The sequence below is a fragment of the Glandiceps talaboti genome, chromosome 1 (genome assembly GCF_964340395.1).
Source record: "Glandiceps talaboti chromosome 1, keGlaTala1.1, whole genome shotgun sequence".
In the NCBI taxonomy this organism is placed as follows: domain Eukaryota; kingdom Metazoa; phylum Hemichordata; class Enteropneusta; family Spengelidae; genus Glandiceps; species Glandiceps talaboti.
This window is the reverse complement of record NC_135549.1, coordinates 3,445,437-3,466,622: the sequence shown is the minus strand read 5'-3', so window position 1 is coordinate 3,466,622 and position 21,186 is coordinate 3,445,437. Positions and strand designations below refer to the sequence as shown.

Here is a 21,186-nt window from a genome sequence, read left to right as displayed (position 1 = left end):
CAATCATTGTGCAGAGTCACGCCAGGTCAGTGACGTCACGCATATCCTCCTCACTTCAATAATTTAAAGGAGGTCATGACATTAGCCCTTCTATGTGTAGGTGCCTTGCTTGGATGATATTGTTTTTGTTCTTCCATCTGTTTCAATAACATCATTGTGAAACTCGTACCCACTCAAATTTGTCTTACTTATTTGCATGTCTGGTCCATGGACTTTGATTAGTATCAAGGGAACTGTTCCCATGGCTTTCAAAGTTTGTGTATATATTCTTCTTCTCTGGTGGAATAAATTTCAATTCGTCACAGTGGATTTCCTGTGATAAGGATGAAATTTAATTCCACTTGTTTTTGATGGTAATTATGCATTGAGAACTCTATTTGTTTTTTGACCCGACATAGATGCCATCGACCTGAAAGAAGGGACAAAGATGACTGAAAATAATAGTTTATCGTAAACAAAATAGCTGGATAGTGTCCGATAGCACTATTGAGGATTCCATGGTTTGGCTTATTAAATTTGTTTAGTCTGCTATAAAAATAAATCAAATGATACGATGAAGTACAGTCACAGGGTCCAGCGAGCATGTAATTGATTGATCGATCGATTGATTGATTGATTGATTAATTTATTATTAGGTTGAATGATTGATCGATTGAATGTTTAATTTTTGTGGTGAAATAAAACATATGTTGTGTGTGATATTGATCAATTGACTCATTGAGTGTTGTGGTGATATAAACTTTTTCTTTATTGACTAAATAAAGACATCTTGTCCATTCTTCTCCATTGATTAGTATTTGTCAAATGCAATTGCAGGGTTTGTGCAAAATGTGACCTCCCTCCCAATTCCATATTTAAAAAAGAGGTCCTCCCCAATCTCTTTCTCTAAAACATGATACTCTCCTACCAGACATGAAAAGGGACGTGTCACATGCACAGAATCTATTGGTAAAGGAATCTATCCCACCGCTGCCATCATATTGATTATATCAAAGGCATTGGCTGGTTTTCCCTACTACTACAACAGTGAATTTGTGCTAAGGCTCTACATTGAGTCCTGTATTTGCATCTAATAGGCCTTTCCAAAATTTGCCATGGTGGCGCTCTACTTTCTGTCTGTGTGTACCTTGGGGTATACATGGTATAGGTTACTCAGTTAACCATAGAGCAATGCTGCTTTCTTCAATATCTCACCAATACGAAACACATCCCTGATTTACACTTGTACAGAATACTAAGGGACAAAGCGGTAATGATACCCCCAATTTGAGCGAGGGCGCTGTATTCTCAATTTCCTGTTTGCAATCTGGAATGGCCCATTGGCAGAAATACAAAATTGTATTACCCGCACTTCCAATTAGACCATAGATGAAGACACTAACTTTGTCTGGATTGAGGTCAACATCCTTTCTCTACCACATTATCACCAATGTCTTACCACACTGTGCCCTTCACTCCTGTGAGACCCACTCCTCTCGAGCTCCTAACACCACAACTAACAAATTGATTCATTGCATGGTTGTCAACACCGATTTGACTGATAAGTTCTGATGTTGTGTTGCAACGGTGACGCCGGTGGGATTTGCAGCATGCAGTCAGTGACAGTGGTGGGGTGCCAAATCGCCGTATAATGCAAAGTTAGATAATACAATCAGTCAAAGTAAAATGTGACGCTCTCCTATTTTTGTTTTGTTTTGTTTTGTAAAATCTGACCCCCCCTCATTCCCTCACCTGTAATTAATTACTGAAGACGCCCTCCTTACCCACTTGCAACTCATTTAACTGTATCTTTTATCATGATTATCAATATAATTTTATGATAAAATGGATTGAATGCCACGTCTCTTTGGTCACGATATAAGCTTTAACAGTCGTTGCAGATAGATTCCAATGTTCGAAACATAACAATAACAATATAAAGAGTATACATAATGCTGTTAAATGAGAGATATGTCGTACTTGTATATGATCATGATGATGAAAGAACATAATTATACGTATCCAAAAGGATATGTAGAAACGTAAAATTCTAAACTTGGTGCCAAACCTGACAACACAAGTACTGGAACATTTGTTTGGTGGCCCAGGAATGTAATTTGTACCTGATGCAGGGTCGATACTGTAAGTATTCAGTCCTAGTTTAAAATTGTATAAATTTATACATATATCTAAATTACAGTAGATCTTTCTGTCATCTCTAATTTATCGTATTTAGCATCCGATTGCATCATTTTGGTGTGCAATCCACTGTCATTTGAATCATCATCCTTTGCCCAGTCTTGGACTTCTCCAGATCCGAATATGATAAAGAAGATAGCACCAAAGGTATAAATGCCAGCAGCGATGTAGAAAACGATTTGCCATTCCTCTTGGGTTTGCTACAAAGAATAACAAAAAGAAATATGTGTACCAGTTAAGGCGTTCATAAATATAGTAAATGTAGTACCAAATATTTTTGTTGGTGGAAACAGACAAAACGTCTGGCAAACTGTTTGCTTTTCGATGGGCATGTGTACTACAATTGTAACAATGGTTTAGAATTTATGATAAAAAAACAGATAATTGAATTTGTCGCTTTCCACTACGCAAAATTTAAAATAAAAAAATAAAAAAATAAATAAATAAAGCATTCCAGAAGTGCTTTATTTTTTCGTGTGATTTTCCTACAAGCTAAATGGTGCTTCCTTAACCGCTTCTAAGGATGGTCGGACACATTTCAAAAGTACATTATTCGATTCACAACTCTCACGCTAAACGAATATTTGAGGTGTCAATAAAATACTAGAAGTTTACAATTTAATGAATATTCGAATTTAATTATCATTTCTGGCTTATAATGTTTCCTTATATGGTAGTTCATAAATAGCCAATATTGTCCCAGACCTCACTAAGTTTATGACTTATTTCTCAAAGTCAAATTTAAAGCTCTCAAAAGATACAAAAAGACAAAATGTACCATAATTATACTTACGTTAGTCGTAATGCTACCAATGACATAGGGCGCAAGAATACCAGAAAGGGTAGCTGTCGTGTTTGTTATCCCCAACAGTACGCCGGCATACTTTGGCGCTATATCTACATGGTTGACAAGGAAACCACCGCCATATTGAAAACCAGAGAATGAAACACCAATGGTGAGTAGTGCTACAGCTGCTCCAGACTGGGTACAGTCCATGTGTCCAGTAGCAACGAGGAAAATACCTGGTATTATGGAACCTTCGAGTATAAAGTGAGAAAAGAGTTATGAATATAAGAACTGTCATGTATTTAGGATTATGTATTGGCTTGTTCCACATTTTATTTTCAAAATGTCAAAATAAGTAAAGTGATATAACAGTGGTTAATTAGATATCCAGCATTCACTATTTTATCTCGCGAGGTGTGTACTTAATCTGGGTTAACATACGAGTACTATTAATACATTGTAATTGTCACTGACAATATCAATCGCGAGATCTGCACCCCCAAAAATAAAGTATTGCAACCTTTTTACATATTATACAGGATAAACAAGTTATACCCATCGTATTCATCAGTTTCCTTGTGGCTGCTGTTCCCAGTATTTTCCTGGATCGCAGAAAATCGGCGAGGAACCCTCCAATATTGATGAACAACCAAAACCCGATGTACGGTAAGGCTGAATACAGACCATTCTGTCAAGATAAACGTAACAAAATTAAAGAGACATCACAGTGAGCTTATGCATGAACAAAACCTAAACGCTACATCCCCCCTCCCCCCCCCAAAAAAAGTAATCGGCTGCCGGTATATAAGACATGGTGCTATCAATAGTTTGCGTTGGTGTCAACTTTATTAAATTAATGTTTCTCTTTGTTCTTTCATAGAACCGACCACAAACTGAGCATCGATACTCTATACAGTGTGTATCACACGTGTATGGCATACCTTTTTTATGTCAAATCTGAGCACTTCTCGCATATAGGTTGGTAGGAATGTCAGCAAAGAGTACGTTCCCCAGTTGCAGCACATGTGAGTTATCAATATGGCCCAAAAAGGTAAAGACTTGAATATACTAAGCCATGGGACAATGTGACCCTATTGAATAGTAAGAAATCGTCATGTGTGTAATTTGATTTTCGAATATGATATCAACCATTATAACAATGTGGTAATATATATCACACATTACAAATAATATTTACCAATACAAACGAGTTTTACGTGGACAGAGGATGTCGAGTGAACGGCGAAAGTGACTTTGAGGTTAAGGGTCAAGATTACTAAATGGTGATGTGGAAAATTATGGTACAGCTATGATGGCGTTCTGCCAATAGTCTGGAGACTTAATAACATCATATGTATTTATGTGATTATAACCTTGCTTCATGTCTTTATTTGTAAATGCACCAAATTGTCATTAAGATTTGAATATAAATGTCATACACCTAGGACAAGAGTGAACAACTTCTGATCTACTAATATTTTGGGTTCTTGATATTTTGCTTCAAAAACCTTGGATAACAATTATTGATTTGCAGGATTTTCGGTTGTAAAGTGTAAGTTTTGAAAGCGATTATCAAAACTTGAAGATTATGATGTCAAATACATCACACTTGCTAAGAAAATAAAAACCAAAAATAGATCAGAAGGTGTTAAAATTTGTCACCTTTTCGTCTCTGTGAGATGCCCTTTCTTCAGCCAATGCATTTTGAATGTACTCTCTCTCTTCAGTGGATATTCGTTTATGTTTTGCTGGAGTGTCGGCGACCAGAAACATCCAGAGTATGAACCAGACAAATGTTGCTGCGCCTATAGCAAATACATAATGCAGAAGTGTTGTCTGACGTGTACGTGCGTTGGGTCGTTAAATGTGATAATACCAGTTATTTATGTGTAGGTTCGTTCTAAATATTTACACGAAAGGGAATTTCTTCACTTTATCCATTTACATGTATTCATTCATCCATCCATTCATCCATCCATCCATCCATCCATCCATCCATCCATCCATTCATTCATTCATTCATTCATTCATTCATTCATTCATTCATTCATTCATTCATTCATTCATTCATTCATTCACTCAGTACAGAGAGCATGCGCACTGTACTCTCAATGAAACATGTTGCATCCATCCATCCATCCATGCATACATACATACAGTGTCATGTACCTACTCTTACCAATGTTTTAGAGTTATATTGTGTATATGTTATTCATCAGATACACAACTTCGAAAATAGTTATAATTAGTAACTTTCAAAAATGCGTGAATTTTACTCTGAATGAATTATAGAACATACCTAGTACGTAGAATATTGATGGCCATCCCCCAGCAAAGCCGTACGCACAGAGAAGTCCTGACAATGGCAGGGTGATCACATTTCCGATTTGAGTTCCTATTCAAATTTACAAGTGACAAAAATAAATTCAGCTGAGAGTTGGGTTATTCTCAGTAATATGCATCGTCGCAAACCACGGCCTGTTTTACGGCAACGTTCTTAACAAGCCTCAAAATGCAGTGGTAGAAATTGAACTCTGGCTTGTGAGAATGAGTAATATGGTGGTATCTATTATCAGTTGGTGTAAAAATGTACTGTCTATTTGCTGTTATCCAAAAGTTGAGGTGCCGAACAGACATAGGAATAGAAAGAAACGACAGTGAGCTTATGCACAACCAATCTGATTAAAATCCGATGTAGATGTCGGCTAATCGTTCATTGCTATTTTACCTTCGTTATTTTGCCTGAATTGACCTTCTTGGTACATGTTTACATTTTTTTAGCCTGATCGCGTAGAGGAGGCGATCAGACTAACAATTTTTAATCAGATTGATGCACAACTAGCATGCTATATATACAGGCCTACTTACAAGCTGGTCGTAATCGTTATAGCATTACCTTTGAAGGAGTGCAATAACGTGAAAGAAGAAAAATCGTACGAGGTCAACATTTGAATGGCCATACCCTAAGAGCATCACTTAGTCCCCCGGAGTTTGATACATGGCTAAATTATTGAACCGAGCAATGGAACACGTGTTGAATTCCCAGTTACCTTAGCAGGGTACTTGTAAAGGTTATATCCTAGAATAGTTTGGGTTCAAGGCAATAAAATGGTTTACACTGACCTGCCCATGCAATAGCTGATAGTTTACTTCTTTCCAATGGGGGCAACCAGACAGCTACAATGGCATGCATTGCTGGGAAAATGGTACCCTGTACAAATGATAGCACAATAACATAGTCTAACATGATAAGGTGAGACTTAATTTTATGATAATGACGTTTAGATTAATACAGAAGCGAACAGAAATATCTTGTTTGTTTTCAAATTCCGAAATGTTTAATAAACATTATGTTGTTTGCTCTGAAAACACAGAATGTGTGAAACACAAATTTTACTGACTTTATGCACAGCATAGTTATTTGCACTTTATTGAGCGAGGTTACTGTATATTGGGGTTGCATGACATTGGGTATAGTGTCAAAAGATGCACTATCGTAGTTTTGTCGCGCTGGACATTAGTGTAGACACATGTTAAGTGCAGGTTACATTGTATCTAGTATCAAAAACAATTGAGTTGAAAATACCGTATGGTGGAGATAGATTGGCGCATCAAAGTATAGATGTTGAAAGTACATATATGAATGTTGTACAACACTTAATCCAATACAATTTTTAAAATTTGTATATTTTGATTTTTTCCGATTACCCTGTGATTACATAGTGTTTGTGTATCCACTTTAATTTCCCTTTCGCCATTTCTTCACGAACAAGCTAAGGTCCCACTCATTTCCATAGAGCTTCGCTTATGGTGATTAGGCTCATTAATTTGTAATTCTTATCATTACACCAAAGACAATTTACCACTGCTTGCTGATTTTTATAAATAAAAAAAGAGCCCTTTATGCTTGTTTCGTCGGGAGTTGATGTCACGAGAGTATACAAGATATATCGTGTAATGACGTCACCATGAGTTTTCACAGAATGTAACATGGAAAACGTGAATATATAAATGTGCTACCCTGTGCTCATAAAATCCTACAGATACTGCAGATTTCATTTTGTTTCCTGATACCTTACCTCTCCTAAACCTTCAACGAATCTCAACCCGAATAGCAATCCCCAATGAAGACCAGCAGCTAATGGGGTGAATAACGTACAAATTGTGGTGACGAACATGCTCCAACCAAAAACTCGTTTGCCTCCATGTCTTTCAGCAATCCATCCACCAGGGATTTGAGTTAAGATGTAGCCGTAGAAGAAAGATGAAAGCAGGAGTCCCTGGGTTGGTTTGCTCCACACAAAAGTACCTTCCTGTTTAGGGGAAAATATACATAATTAGAATTTGATATTATGGTAACCAATGACTCCTGAGGCACAATGATGAGAATGACTTTGATAGAATGACGTGATGACGATGACGATGTTGTTGTTGTTGTTGTTGTTGTTGTTGTTGTTGTCGTCGTCGTCGTTGTTGTTGATGTTATTGATGATGATGATGATAATGATGATGCTTCTGATGATGATGCTTCTGATGATGATGATGCTTCTGATAATGCTTCTGATGATGATGCTTCTGATGATGAAGATGATGATGATGCTTCTGATGAAGATGATGATGATGATGATGATGATGAGTATAGTGGTTTCGACAACAAGTAAAAGTATGATCGCTTATATAATTACAAACTTACCACGTCATAGTTGTCATTGGTAGAATTAAAATCGATATCTTCTAAGTCGCATATGTCATCAACAACGTTGGTGTCATTTCCAGTAACATTGTTCATGTCCTCAGATTCACTGAGCGCTTTGACCGCAGTGTTGTTAACCATGCATACCATGGCAACACTTAGGTTAATACGCAAGGCATACAGAGACAGAAATCCAAAGAAGCCCAAGATAGACAGTCCAAAACGGGCAGAGGTCCAAAAAGGAACTGTAAATAAAGAATAAAGACGGACGTCATCCACATTGATTATTCCTATTTTTTATTGCTCGTACATTTCCGCTATCACCCTCGAACAGACTGTCTGTCTGTCTGTCTGTCTGTCTGTCTGGCTGTCTGTCTGTCTGTCTGTCTGTCTGTCTGTCAGAGATTGTCTTTCCATGCGTCTGCTACAGAATATCGACAATTGATGACAAAATGATGTTTGACTATGTATCTAGTAGGTGAAAAGATGAAGCACTGATGCGGTATCACCTCAGTGAGTATATCTTCCCATCAATGCACCATGCCAGCCAGGGTTACTGATAGGATGTCCCGCCCTATGGTCAGACTGACTCTGTAAATGCTCTCAACTATTCTCCATCTGAAAACAGATTCTCAATGAGAAAGCCACCTCTTGACATGCATGCGCTACGTGCTCAAACTGACTGTATGTTTTACTTTGAATTGAGCAAACATCCGGTGCTAGACAACGGTTGCCGAGTTCAACAGATGACCCAGAAACAAACCGATAAACATACTAAAACATATTGCCTTAAAGATTTGATTGTTTGACATAATCACTGACTTTCAGATCAATTTGTAGAGCAAAACTCGGATGATCCACAGTATGCTATGTTTTATCCCAGTCCGTCAAAATACATGTCAGCCTTTAGTGAACAAAACAGTATCTATACCTTCGTTTACATGTCTACTTATACTGTACAGTATGTAAAGCAAATAGATTACTTATTCATATAATGAATCAGATGCAATAGAAGATTTTCAAAGAGCTGTATCTTCACCGCCAGACACACAAAACCACCCTGAAGGCAAACGAAAAATCATCTGAGCGTCAGACAACCCATTAAACTTTGAAAGAATTACACGAAAACACAAAGTTCTGATTCTACAGCCATTGTATGTACCCTGGATATGTCTAGAGATTTGGGCAACCCTAGCTGGAAGAAAGGAATAACTACTCATATAGGTTAAAGTAGCTCACCGGGTGTCAAAATTTAATGCGTTTCTCATGACCACACTAACCCAATTTGTTAAAACTCTGACATAAAAGAACTCCCCTTACCGTCCCTTCAAGGTTTCTCTCTGAAACAGTTATTTCTTGTATTTTAGACAAAACACTGAGGTTCCCCCCCCCCTCTCTCTCTCTCTCTCCCTCCCCCCCTCTCTCTCTCTCTCTCTCTCTCTCTCTCTCTCTCTCTCTCTCTCTCTCTCTCTCTCTCTCTCTCTCTCTCTCTCTCTCTCTCTCTCTCTCTCTCTCTCTCTCTCTCTCTCTCCCTGCGTGCCTGCGTACCGTACCGTACGTACGTACGTACGTACGTATGTGTGTGTGTACCGTGACTCGATGATTTGTAATTTAAAAATTAAAGAAAATTAAACGATCATATACACACCTTTTGTCTCCATGATGGTCTTTGTACTATATCAATTCTTTAACTGTGACCAAAGGGCAGCAAACAGTCATTCAGTACTTTTACCGGTCTGGCATGAAATGTATTCGCCACAGTAACAGCAAGAGTTAAGGGACCGGACAGAATTTACGGCAGAGGGGGGGCCTGGGGAGAAATTGGGGGGGCCATGAAAAAAATGGGAGGCTTGAAGGGGGGCCATGAAAATTCTCATGGTTTGAAAGGGGGGGGCCGCGAAATATTTTGTCATTGAAAAAAATTAATATGTTAGAAAATTTAGCATTGCATGAGATAGCACTTGATATCGCCTTTAATATTGAATGTCTACACTTTCATTTATGTATTAAAATGGAAGTGTGTACGTTTGTATTTAGTGAAGCATAAAAACACTACTCAAGATTAATTTGATACACCCTTAATTACTCTTATATACTCCAAGTTGTTCACACACACACACACACATATGTATACATGCATACATACATACATACATACATACATACATACATACATACATACATACATACATACATACATACATACATACATTTTAGCACTGTGGAAACAGGTTCAGTGTGTAATTACCATCAAGGATACATTACAGGTCCTAATATATATATATGGTAATATTCTAGCATAGGACCTGTAATTTATGTGTTTAAAAAGTGACCTTTTGGTGAAAAATGTAAATACAAAAACGTCTGGCCAGATTAATTTAGATAGGTGTTTTATTTCTTTCCTTGACACTATTCTTGAGTTTCACTCTCAGACTCACTAGAGTCTGAAGATATGAGGCAAGACTTGTCTTTCTTTCTTTCTATCTAAAACCAGTGAAATTAAACTATTTCCCTCCTCAGCATCATCAAATGCATCTATCTGTACTAAAGATTGTAAAGCATTTAGATGTCTGCGTGGTGTTAAGTGTTTTTTCATCAGTGACATGAAGTCACAAATGTCTTACATTTACAGTTGTATTGGTAATGCATTTTGTGTAGGAAAGTGAAAGCTGCATAAAATCCTTAGTTTGCTAGCACTTCATGACATCACAAATGTCTGACATTAGATAGTTATTGTGTTATGAGTATAAATAGATATTTGAATACACTATGTAGGTGATGTGATGTTCTTAGATACTCCCCACAAATGTCCCCACTACAGTTTTTCACAAATCACGCATGTGAATGTGTGTTTAACTCTGTGTCTGTGTTTCTGTGTATGTATCAGTGAATGACAGTTAAAACCACCACATCAAATGCCTTGGTATTTAGTGATGACTACTTATGGTGTCTAGTTGGGAAATACACAAGATTATACCACATGTGTATGATTACATGTATGGTCAAAATGTTTTATTTTGTTTTTGTTTTCTAAAAAACTTCCTCTACAACTACTAAGTTGTTTGGGCTGAAATAGTAACATAATAGTAGTACCAAAAGAAATATTACAGTTGTGCTACAGTAACAAAAAAAATTGTACTCTTTTTAGTTATTGTAGGGGGCAGGATATTGTGCACTTTTTTCTTTTCTTTTTTTTTTTTTTTTTGGGGGGGGGGCCATGAAATTTTTATACTTTTGAAAGGGGGGGCTGTGAAATTTTGGTCACAGTGGATGGGGGGGCCAGGAAAAAAAACAAGTCAGAGATAATTTCTCCCCAGGCCCCCCCCCCTGCCGTAAATTCTGTCCGGTCCCTAAGTAGCAATATTTGTATATTATTTTCATTGTTTTCTGTCTGAGGGCGCTGCTACGGATCAGGGGAGAGAGAGAGAGAGAGAGAGAGAGAGAGAGAGAGAGAGAGAGAGAGAGAGAGAGAGAGAGAGAGAGAGAGAGAGAGAGAGAGAGAGAGAGAGAGAGAGAGAGAGAGAGAGAGAGAGAGAGAGAGAATAGTATAAAGGGGACAGTGTGGTAAGATATTAAGGGGTGATATTGTGGATTAGAGATATTGACTTCAGTCCTGACAATGCTGGGAGTGTGCCCCTCTAGTCTTTATAAATTTGTAGTTGTGGCCTTCGACTCGGCCAAAGAAATCCCAACAATACCTTAATGAAGACACATCCACGTGTGATAGTATTGGAAACTTGCAACATGGTGGTAACGGTCGTTACCATTGATTAATTGTCCTTTTCCATGTATGACTGTATTGAAACTACGTTTTGCGAAATATTTCAATGGGGAGAATCATGGTTTACAGAAAGGGAATTGAGGGAGGGCCACTTTTTAGCACGACGGAATCGGGGAGGGCCACAGTGTACTGACACCCCTCAAAATTTGTATAAAACCTTTGCGACCTATCCCCTCTCTACCCATTCATGGAAAATAACGCCCCGTTGACCTCCACATCCGTTTTGTTTATCTATAATCTGTTCCTGATCAGTTCTTTTTCCATGTCAGTAAAAATTATAGTTGATATATAGTCAAAAAATTGGAACCAGGTGTAGATTGACTTTTACCAGTATCTTTACCTTTTAACAGTTTGCTTTCTTAGACAAATACATGAACTGTGATGTCGGCAATTTCTGGAGAAGCCAAGCTTTGTCGGTATGTGCATATCTTGATTTCAGAATTATTTCAAGCATTTTTTCGTGTAAGATGGTGGTGGTGGTGGTGGTGGTGCTTTAACTGGAATATCCGATCCACCAAGGGGCATGAGGCAACAGTACAATTCTGGTGAAATCCGAAAATGATATAGTAAAGGCTCAAGTCAGATGAATATACATGTCACACACGAGTCACATTTACATCATACTAGTACTTGCTTGTTTTTCATAATATATTTTATCATATATTTCATAAGCTTATTGCATGCTTACACATATTCGGGATTATGGATAACTGTATAAAACCAGAAATACAATGTGAAAAAAATATAAATAAACTGCATCATGATGTACATGTACACTTTCTGGTCATTAAAAACTTAAAAAGAAAGTAAAACTGTAGCTATTTTATATATAGCTTATTATGGTGATACGGACAGTATGCGTCAAGCCAAATCGAAGAATTATTCCAAAACGCATTTTACTAATGTTTCTATTCCTTTATTGGAATTATATATTTAGTGTTGTGTCAGAAAACACTCAACAGATTGTATTTCTCCATGCCGCATGCCGTTTGGTCTAACAGCCATGATATAGGAATCTATTTCTCCATGCCATTGATCTAACAGCCGTGATATAGGAATCTATTTCTCCATGCCATTGATCTAACAGCCGTGATATAGGAATCTCCTTATACCTGTGTACCTGGCCATTCTACAGATATTTATCATATTTCACGGTACCATGGCAGAACGTATGATATCTTTAGGAATTACTTGTATTGTCTTCATGTTGTTTTTTGTCTTTATTCCACTGTTGATACACACACGAATTGCTGCCTCGTGCCCTTGATCCACGGTATGGAATAATTTCTTAAAATCAATTCTGAACATATAATTTGTATGGCTTCATCGTGATTATATATATAGCATATATAGTTTCGCATTCTGATGGGCTACTCACGTGACTGCAGTGCCAGCTATATGTTTGTGCAGCACACAGTCCCCACTTTTGCGGCTCCAAGACGTAAATTGATGTACAACTTTTTTAAACGTATCGAAAACAGTCAAAATAGTTTAATTGCAGCAGTGCTAAACTCCGATACAATCCTCTATTCGGGGATTCATAAACTGTATAGAGATTTGTTGTATTTTTAAGTGCTTTTATTTGTTCATGTGTGTATTTGTCAGGTTGTCTTTTTAAAGTCTTACTTGTTTTAAATTGCCGGTTTTTATCTATGGGATGTTTATGAGCGTGTTTGCGTTCTTTTCTTTCCCGAAATAAAGTTTAATAATAATAATAATAATAATAATAATAATAATAATAATAATAATAATAATAATAATAATAATAATAATAATAATAATAATAATAATAATAATTAATGTTTGGATAACATGGATTCTATTTCCATCGGTACTAAAGTGCTGTATTTCGTAGTATTTGTTTACGCGAAATGAAGTCGGTCGTCTTGATTGGTTTCTAGCAATCTATATTAGGAAGTTTTATGGTTTGCCATAGCAACCACTGATTATTGCGCTACAAAAAACACAGTTCCTTGCGGCATTGAGGTAGAAAGATGTCGCCTGCTACCGTCATGTTTGCAGTCACATCTGACCGACCGCAGAGGTGTTAAAGTTCAAATCTCGCACGTTGGGTAATCAACTCTATGCCGGTAAATCGGGTCAGACTGTAGGAGGAGTCGCTCACTCTCAGAAGAACCAAATTGAAAACAAATGACAATATGAATGCGGTGTTGAGCAAATATCAATTTATTTTGGACTGTACACTTTTATAACCATGGATGTCTCCCCTAAAACACTTCATTTGTAAGATAAATGTATATCCTTTCTCGGACATTTGTAATGTGTTAAACGTTCTTGACAAAACGTCACGGTTTGAAAAATGTGACCTCCATAAGTTCACAAAATATCGACGGGTCCCGTTGGTAACCCAAACTCCTGTTACAGTATGAAAAATATTGACCTCACCATCAAAAACACTTGTCCGTCCCTACCTGTGATTTAATAATTCTAGTAATTTACTAATAATGAATACTTTTGTAACTCACAATTCTAATATGTAAACGCCTATGTGTTGAAATGTGTGCCTGTAACCATGGTAACGAGTTACTTGCTTACATATGTTACCCGTCTACTAGACAAGCCATGATAATCTGTAATTACACCATATCCATTATCTGTCATTTTATTACTTTAAAAAAAATCAGTTAATTTATATTCATTTATAAACTTTTTTGATTTACATATTTTTATCACTTTTTGCTACTAAATAGTTTCGGATGCCTCGTCTTATTTGAGCAATTAGGTTTTAAGCACATCTTGCCCATCAAAATATAGATTTTCTTTCAAAATTTCATTATTACGAACGCAATGACCACAAAAGTATTAGTGAACTATTAAAATATATATCCCATTTAATTTCACAGAAGTGTACGGACTACACTATGAATACTAGTACGAGTATAGTCAACCAGTAGATAGTTTGTCCTCGTACACAACACTTGCTTTGCAGCAAATCACAAGTATATTTTTGCCATAAAATTAGTGGCTGTGTAAGTTAATGAAAGTACTTGCCTCAGGTTTCCAGTAAAATAAAAAAATTATAGAGAATGTGTATTAAAATATGAAACAAAAAAACGTTAATATACTTTTGCTACTGTATATTTCTTTCGAAAGAGGTTCTTTCATCCGGGCATTTCACACGGTCATAAGATAAAATGGCGACCACTGTGGATACAAATGACGAGCATGTTACATTTGAGGCGAATAATGCAGTAGAACCTCAAATTCCTGCAGACGTGTTCCAACCAAGTGAAGTTTCCAATGATAATTTATCGTTGAGTCCGGATACGGGCAAAAGAAAGCGAATTCAACATGATTACAAGCGACTTTCCAGCTCAGGGTACCTTGACGAAGTGTATGCTGACAGGCGACGGAGGTTCTCCAGTACAGCTAGCGAATCCGAATTATCTCCGACACCTCCAAAATCTAAGGCAAGGCGAACGATTCTGAGGGACCCCGACAAGGCAGAACATGACGAAGGCAAGTTGAACTATGAGTTGAAAGTTACACACCCTTTGTTTTCTTGTACGCATGGTATCGAAATACACCGGGAAACTTACGGGTTACGAAGTCACGTTTTTACATCCGATAATATTAACTTTCCGAATAGCCTATTGTTAGTACCGTGAAGTGACGGGGAACATGTCAATGTGCACGTACACATGTGTCATAAAAAATGCCCACACCTCATGTTCTAAACTTCCCATGTTTTAGCAATTGATGCTGGAAATACCTCGTCTTTGTTTGTGTAAATATCTAATCACAATCCATACGACATTACATCAGTGTTCGTAAAAGGTTGTTTTGTGTCATTGTGCATGGTTTATGAACAAACATGATATTGAATGTAGGTCAACATTTTATGAGCATTTTAGTATCATATATGTTGAAGCAATAACTCTGCTTATGAATAACCAGATTGTGATATTTTTAAATGTCAAACGTTGAAAATTTGTATGAATTGAAGGAAACTTTTAATTAACAAGTACATGTACATTGTATCATGTAATTTCCATTTTAACTATTAATTTTGTAAGAACACTATTTACTATTAGTAATTACTATTTTGTCCCCTTCAAAGTAGTGAGGGGATGATGAGACTTGCAGTGTCGTACTTCAGTATTACATTTAATAATCATTTTGAAAGACAACAGAATTTACTGGAAAAAAGACAACAGATTTAATGTTTTTATTAGTGAATATAGACAAACAAAACAAGAATACCTGCTCAGGCAGAATATCTGTAAAATTTAGTAACTCAAGTTGTAATCATAGTTCCTTCTGTATATTTACTATGCATTTGTTACTTTTCAGGTGATGCATGCATGCATGAAAATGATGGCATGTTGAACAACAATGGTTTAGATTTGCACATACCCAAGTTGATCATTAAAAAATGCAAACTGCCAAAAGATAAAGTGAAAAAGCAAAGAGGAAGAAAGAAGAATTTTCACGCCCAAGACAAAGAAACACAGACTGTTAGTAGTGCTGCAATCACAATTGTTGAAACCAAGAGGCACAGTCAGGTTAACAGAAGCACTGACCTTGACCACTGTATGGAATCAGGGAACTTGAAATCAGAATCAAAATTTGGACATTTTATGCACATCGAGCAGGACCCAAATGGTGGTGCATGTGTATTGCATGCATATTCTGATGAAATAGCACATTTACAGGAAGAAGAGTTGGAAGAATTTGCTGATGACTTTATAAGGTTGTCATTTTCTGAACTGACACCTGGTGTTGCTAGGTTTGTGATGTGTATTGTACATGGATCAGCTGCATACCTGCCAGACCTTGTGGAGCATTTTGCCTACCACTATCCTCACAATAAAATCAAAACTGAAGTGATAGGCAGGAAATCAGACATTATCACTACAACAATGGAACACTTCCAAAAAGAGGTCCACAGGACTTACAGCAATGGCACTTTCCGATCAGGACCCATGTTGCAAATAAGTCTAGTAGGGACAGTCAGTGAAGAAGTTGGGGACTATTTTCCTGAGTTTTTGGACAGTTTAGAACAGAATCCATTCCTCAAGAGGACAGTACCATGGAGTTGTTTATCTGTTATGCAAATGCCGAGGAATAGGAGTAATGATGGCCCCATCATGTGGGTCAGACCAGGGGAACAAGTGATACCAACAGCAGATCTACCAAAGTCACCATACAAACAAAAACGAAGGTATAGTTACAGTACAGTGTAGTAGCTGCAAACCAAACATGCCTGATTGTGTACATCTAGCTATTCCTACTACCTGTTACATGTTACTTCTCAATTCTGGGGCTATTTTGGTTTTGTAGTATGGTAATCGTAGTATGATTTGTTTTAGCATGAGAATGTGTGTATAATATGGTATATCCATATGAAAGAATATATGTTGTACAAATGCACAATGCAAGTACATGCTGCAGATATACAATGTACTAAAATTGTTTTCTACTGTACTTTTGGTGAATTTGAAGCCTGTTTATGTCAATTTTATCAGTTGTGTGTACCCGAAAAATGTTCAGTACAACTTTTCATTAGGAATTAGAAAATGATAAAAAAAGGATGTCAAAACAGTAAAGTTGTGAAGGAATGTTATGTGATCAGAAAAGTGATTGGCTAGATTAGGGAAATGAGTGGTGGTACATGTATATACATTCCAATTCCTTAGATGCAAATCAGTCTATGTTCATTGACAAGCTATATTTTGTACATGTAATGTAATGTTTGTTTTTGTTACAATGTACATTTGTACATTAACTGTTGTTTCAAAGCAGCACAAAATACACTCTGTATTAGATGTACTTGGTGAGTGTATTTTAGAAATTTCTGCAAGAGACATTCATATCACCTGTTAGCGTGTTTATATCAAAATAAAAGTACATGTATGTAATGCCGGAGGTCTCCCCTGAAGATGTACATTTAAGACCACAAAAATATGAAATTTTGTTAATTTTCAATATGTCCTCTTTTTTTTGAAAGTAAATTTACGATAACATCTGAAACTATGGAAATCTGCAGGGTTTTTGTGGTTATCATGAGCATTGTGTAAAAATATATACCCAAAACAAATATGTAGGATTGTTGAAAAAATGAGTTTCCTGTAGAAATTTACATAAAACTGTAAAGTGTGAAAGGTGACTGGCAAGAGTCATCATTTAGTCAGGATTGTCTGTAGACTGGTATCTACATTTGTATTGAGCTAAGAGAATTCCAATTCCACAAAGTGATGACTTTGTAACTGTAATAACAAAACAACTGATATTTTATCACAACATTTTGTCAGTCAGTATACACTCTAAAGAAAGGCAAACATTTTTGTTGTGGTCAAAATGATACCAACCAGGTTTTCTGGTGAATCACCACTCGGTAACAGATAGGGAAAACATTCAATTTGATGGGTCGTAATCACAGTGTGGTATATTTCCGAATATGATGAGATACATGTGTGAATTTACATACAAATGTAATTCAGAGGATGGCTCATGTCTCATACTATAGTTTAGAATCGATGTTAAGTCAAATCTGAGAGTGTGGGGGTCTTGGTATCTTCATAAATGTCCTTCTTTGTATTGAAATTGACTGTCCCTACATGTACAAATGTATGTCCAGTTGCAAATATTTAAAGTTTGGTATAGAAATTGATTCATTGTCCAGTCAGTTGTATTTCATTTCTCATTGAAGGAGGAGTGATAAAAAGTTGTGAAATTAACAAAACAAATGAGTATTATGTGGAGACAATTTTACTGTCTCATAACTTTTTCAGATCAAAATTCAATTCACTGCTGTAAGAATGTTTTGTTTGGTTTAGGTCTTAGAGACACTACTTGTACAGTACAATGTGTTATCCCCAGTCTGACTTATGTAAAATGTGATGTAGAACTTGGAGAGGTTCAAATTTACAGTATTTGACATTGATAATTAAAGGACAGTTTCGATCTCCTACCTCACTAGTCAGTACGATGATATATACATTATATACAATAGACCCAGGAGCAAATAGATGTAACGTTTTTCTTTTTGAAGATGTCTTTTATACATACTTGTATATATACATGTACTTCTATGTACATGGGTGTATGCATGTTTGAGATCAATAAGGCCTCCACAGGGTATCAAGATCTTTTAAGAAAAAGTAGTTGTTAGAGGTGATAAGTAGTTATTTATACACAAGATTACCTTATCTGTTGTATGTTGTATGTTGTAAATGTTCATCACAATTGAAGATTTAACATTTGTGGTTGTTGTCATTTCAGAACTGGTGTGAATGAACTCAGAAACTTGCAATATTTACCCAGAGCATCTGAGCCAAGAGAAATTCTAGCAGAGGACAGAACAAGATGCCATGCTGATCATGTTGGGCAGGGTTTTGATCGACAGACAACAGCAGCTGTGGGTGTCCTCAAAGCAGTACATTCTGGTCAAGAGTAAGTATACCTTAATTATTAGTTATTGAATGAAAAAAAAAATTGTGAAATGTAAACAAATGAAATAAGGGTAAAATGCAGTCGTGGATGTATAGTTGCAGTGAATGTCTTCATTATTTTGCTGTCTTGTGGACTTTCAAAAAAAGAGTCACATTCTAAGGTCTGAATTTTACATTGCAGGTACAGCTGTGACAGAGTTGTCAAAGATGTGATATGCTTTGATGCTGCCAATTTTCATTACATAACGGAAGAACTGCAGCTTGATCTGCATGAGCCACCAGTGTCACAGGTAGGCACATACACTTCTCAATGTCTAAGTGTATGGATTTTTTTTTTTTTTACTGTCAAACAATATTTGTGGGTACCTGTGCATAGATATTTATATGTTTCTTCTTTGATACTGAGATCATCTTATTAGTCTTATCTTAATGAAGATTACAAAATGTACATGGGATAATTCATTTGTTTTGGACCAATGTTTTCTATAGCTCTGCCAAACAACAGGTATGGCACCCAAATCCATTAAATCCAATGTGGGCTTTGATGTTTAAAACCAATGATCACCATGTTAGCATACTTGTGAGTGTGTAATGAAGCTGTGTGGTATGACATGAAAGGAATAAACATGATTGCTTTGTGATAGTAATCATGACAAGCTGCTGTTAGAACTGAGAAAAGGTACAAAGTCTACCACTTGGCTTGCAAAATTTGCCAGGGAAAAGAGTTATTATGGTGTATCTCCTGCAACCAGTGATAAACTGATATGTTTAGGTTCAAATGTAGTTTTGACTTAGAATGCCTGTTTTAAAGACAGTACATGTATAGGATAAATGGATACTGATACCAGGATAGCAATACTAGTTTGAAGCTTCATGTTAAGTATTTTGTGACCATAGTTATCATAGTAATATATCATGTATTTCGTGGACATTTGTTTTGTTTCAGTGCGTGCAATGGTTGGAAACTGCCAAACTGAACCAACTCAGGAGAGAAGGTGCCCGCTATGCCAAGATCAAACTTCGAGACAATGACATCTATTTCATCCCAAGGAACATAGTCCACCAGTTCCAAACCACCTCAGCATGTACCAGCATTGCTTGGCACATTCGTCTCAAACAATACTACCCAGAACTTCAAGAAGATTCATCAGGGGATGTCCATGATGAGACATCGGAGGAAGATGCCATGACCACAGACAGTGAAACAGTTATAGTACAACCATCATCACTGAGGTCTGAAGAACAACAGGCAAGTGATGTTACAGAGGCCAAACCAGTGTCCATAGAACCGCCTGTGGATTACAGCACACCAGAGGAAAGAGTTCCCACAGAAAGTACAAATGGTGAGTTAACCATGCATGTGAAACAGGAAGCAGTCAGCGACGAAGTAAACCATGAAACAGAAGCACCACCCAAATCAGTAGATTTGTAAGAAAAGTTGATGAATACCATTTTAAAATTATCCTTCCTAGATAGATGATAATCATAACAATTCTAAACAAGATTAGGAGCAGATGATTTGACTTATTTATAATTATATTATCTAAATCCTTGATATTTATATGCACAGTGTGATTTTTGGAAGGAAATTTTCTAACATCTATTCACTGCTTGAGTACATTACAGGGAAGTGATGTTCCCAGAGGTACGTTTATACACCAGAAATCAATCAATGTTAAGATAATTCTTATTTTAACCAGAGTGTATTAAGTCCTATCTTTGAAATAGTGTTGTTGTACTCGTAGAAGTGGCACAGTTTGTAACTGAACACCTTATTAGTCTGATACACCATAACTGAACTAGTCTTATTGAGCCCATGTAACTGGCACAGTTGGTAAGTACAGACCATTTTGGCATAGATACTCTCAAAGAAATGCATATGTATGTGAAGTGTCAAAAACATTAGTGTCCATACATGTCTTGAAGGGGATGATATCTTTTTGACAGTACTTTAGACATGGCATACTTGTGTTGTGATGAGAACAGATCTTGGCAGTCCTATCTCCTTCATTTACATTGTCGCAGTCAACCACCACGTTAAGGTACCTGAGCAGATGTGAAGGTGTTATGGGACCAAAATATTCTAGTCTAAATTTGCCTTAATGCATACAAACATGCACATGTATGTTATTAAATGAAATTGATGTCTTGTGGGAATACCAAATTAGAAATCTAGAAAGGATTCAAACAATATTTAAGATAAATGAAAAAGTGTTTTGAACAGGGAGTGGGGCGGGATAGGCTTCTAAAATTCGACTGTCCATCAACTTACAGACTGTGCACTGTAATTATAATGCCAACTTTGCATTTCTTTGAATTTATACCACAACTA

The 21,186-nt window shown here is 36.6% G+C and overlaps 2 protein-coding genes across 3 annotated transcripts; one reads left to right on the top strand and one right to left on the bottom strand.

Moving 5' to 3' along the window:
* Positions 1-780: 780 nt before the first annotated feature.
* On the bottom strand, positions 781-9,406 carry LOC144437961 (sialin-like). Of its 2 annotated transcripts, none has more exons than XM_078126998.1 (10): positions 9,307-9,406; positions 7,659-7,903; positions 7,045-7,278; positions 6,089-6,176; positions 5,265-5,360; positions 4,628-4,770; positions 3,907-4,056; positions 3,521-3,653; positions 2,972-3,216; positions 781-2,378 (listed from the first exon to the last, which is right to left on the bottom strand). In XM_078126998.1, exons 1-10 carry the CDS (start codon positions 9,317-9,319, stop codon positions 2,169-2,171), a joined length of 1,557 nt encoding a protein of 518 aa, XP_077983124.1. In that variant the 5' UTR covers positions 9,320-9,406; the 3' UTR covers positions 781-2,168. The 2 variants fall into 2 exon arrangements, with proteins under 2 accessions (XP_077983124.1, XP_077983131.1); XM_078127005.1 differs by lacking the exon at positions 9,307-9,406 and adding an exon at positions 8,168-8,223.
* Positions 9,407-14,594: 5,188 nt separating this feature from the next.
* On the top strand, positions 14,595-20,334 carry LOC144443313 (lysine-specific demethylase 9-like). Its single transcript, XM_078132762.1, has 5 exons — positions 14,595-14,919; positions 15,754-16,624; positions 18,685-18,855; positions 19,036-19,144; positions 19,801-20,334. The coding sequence occupies exons 1-5, from the start codon at positions 14,595-14,597 to the stop codon at positions 20,284-20,286; spliced, it is 1,962 nt and encodes a 653-aa protein (XP_077988888.1). The 3' UTR covers positions 20,287-20,334.
* Positions 20,335-21,186: the final 852 nt, after the last annotated feature.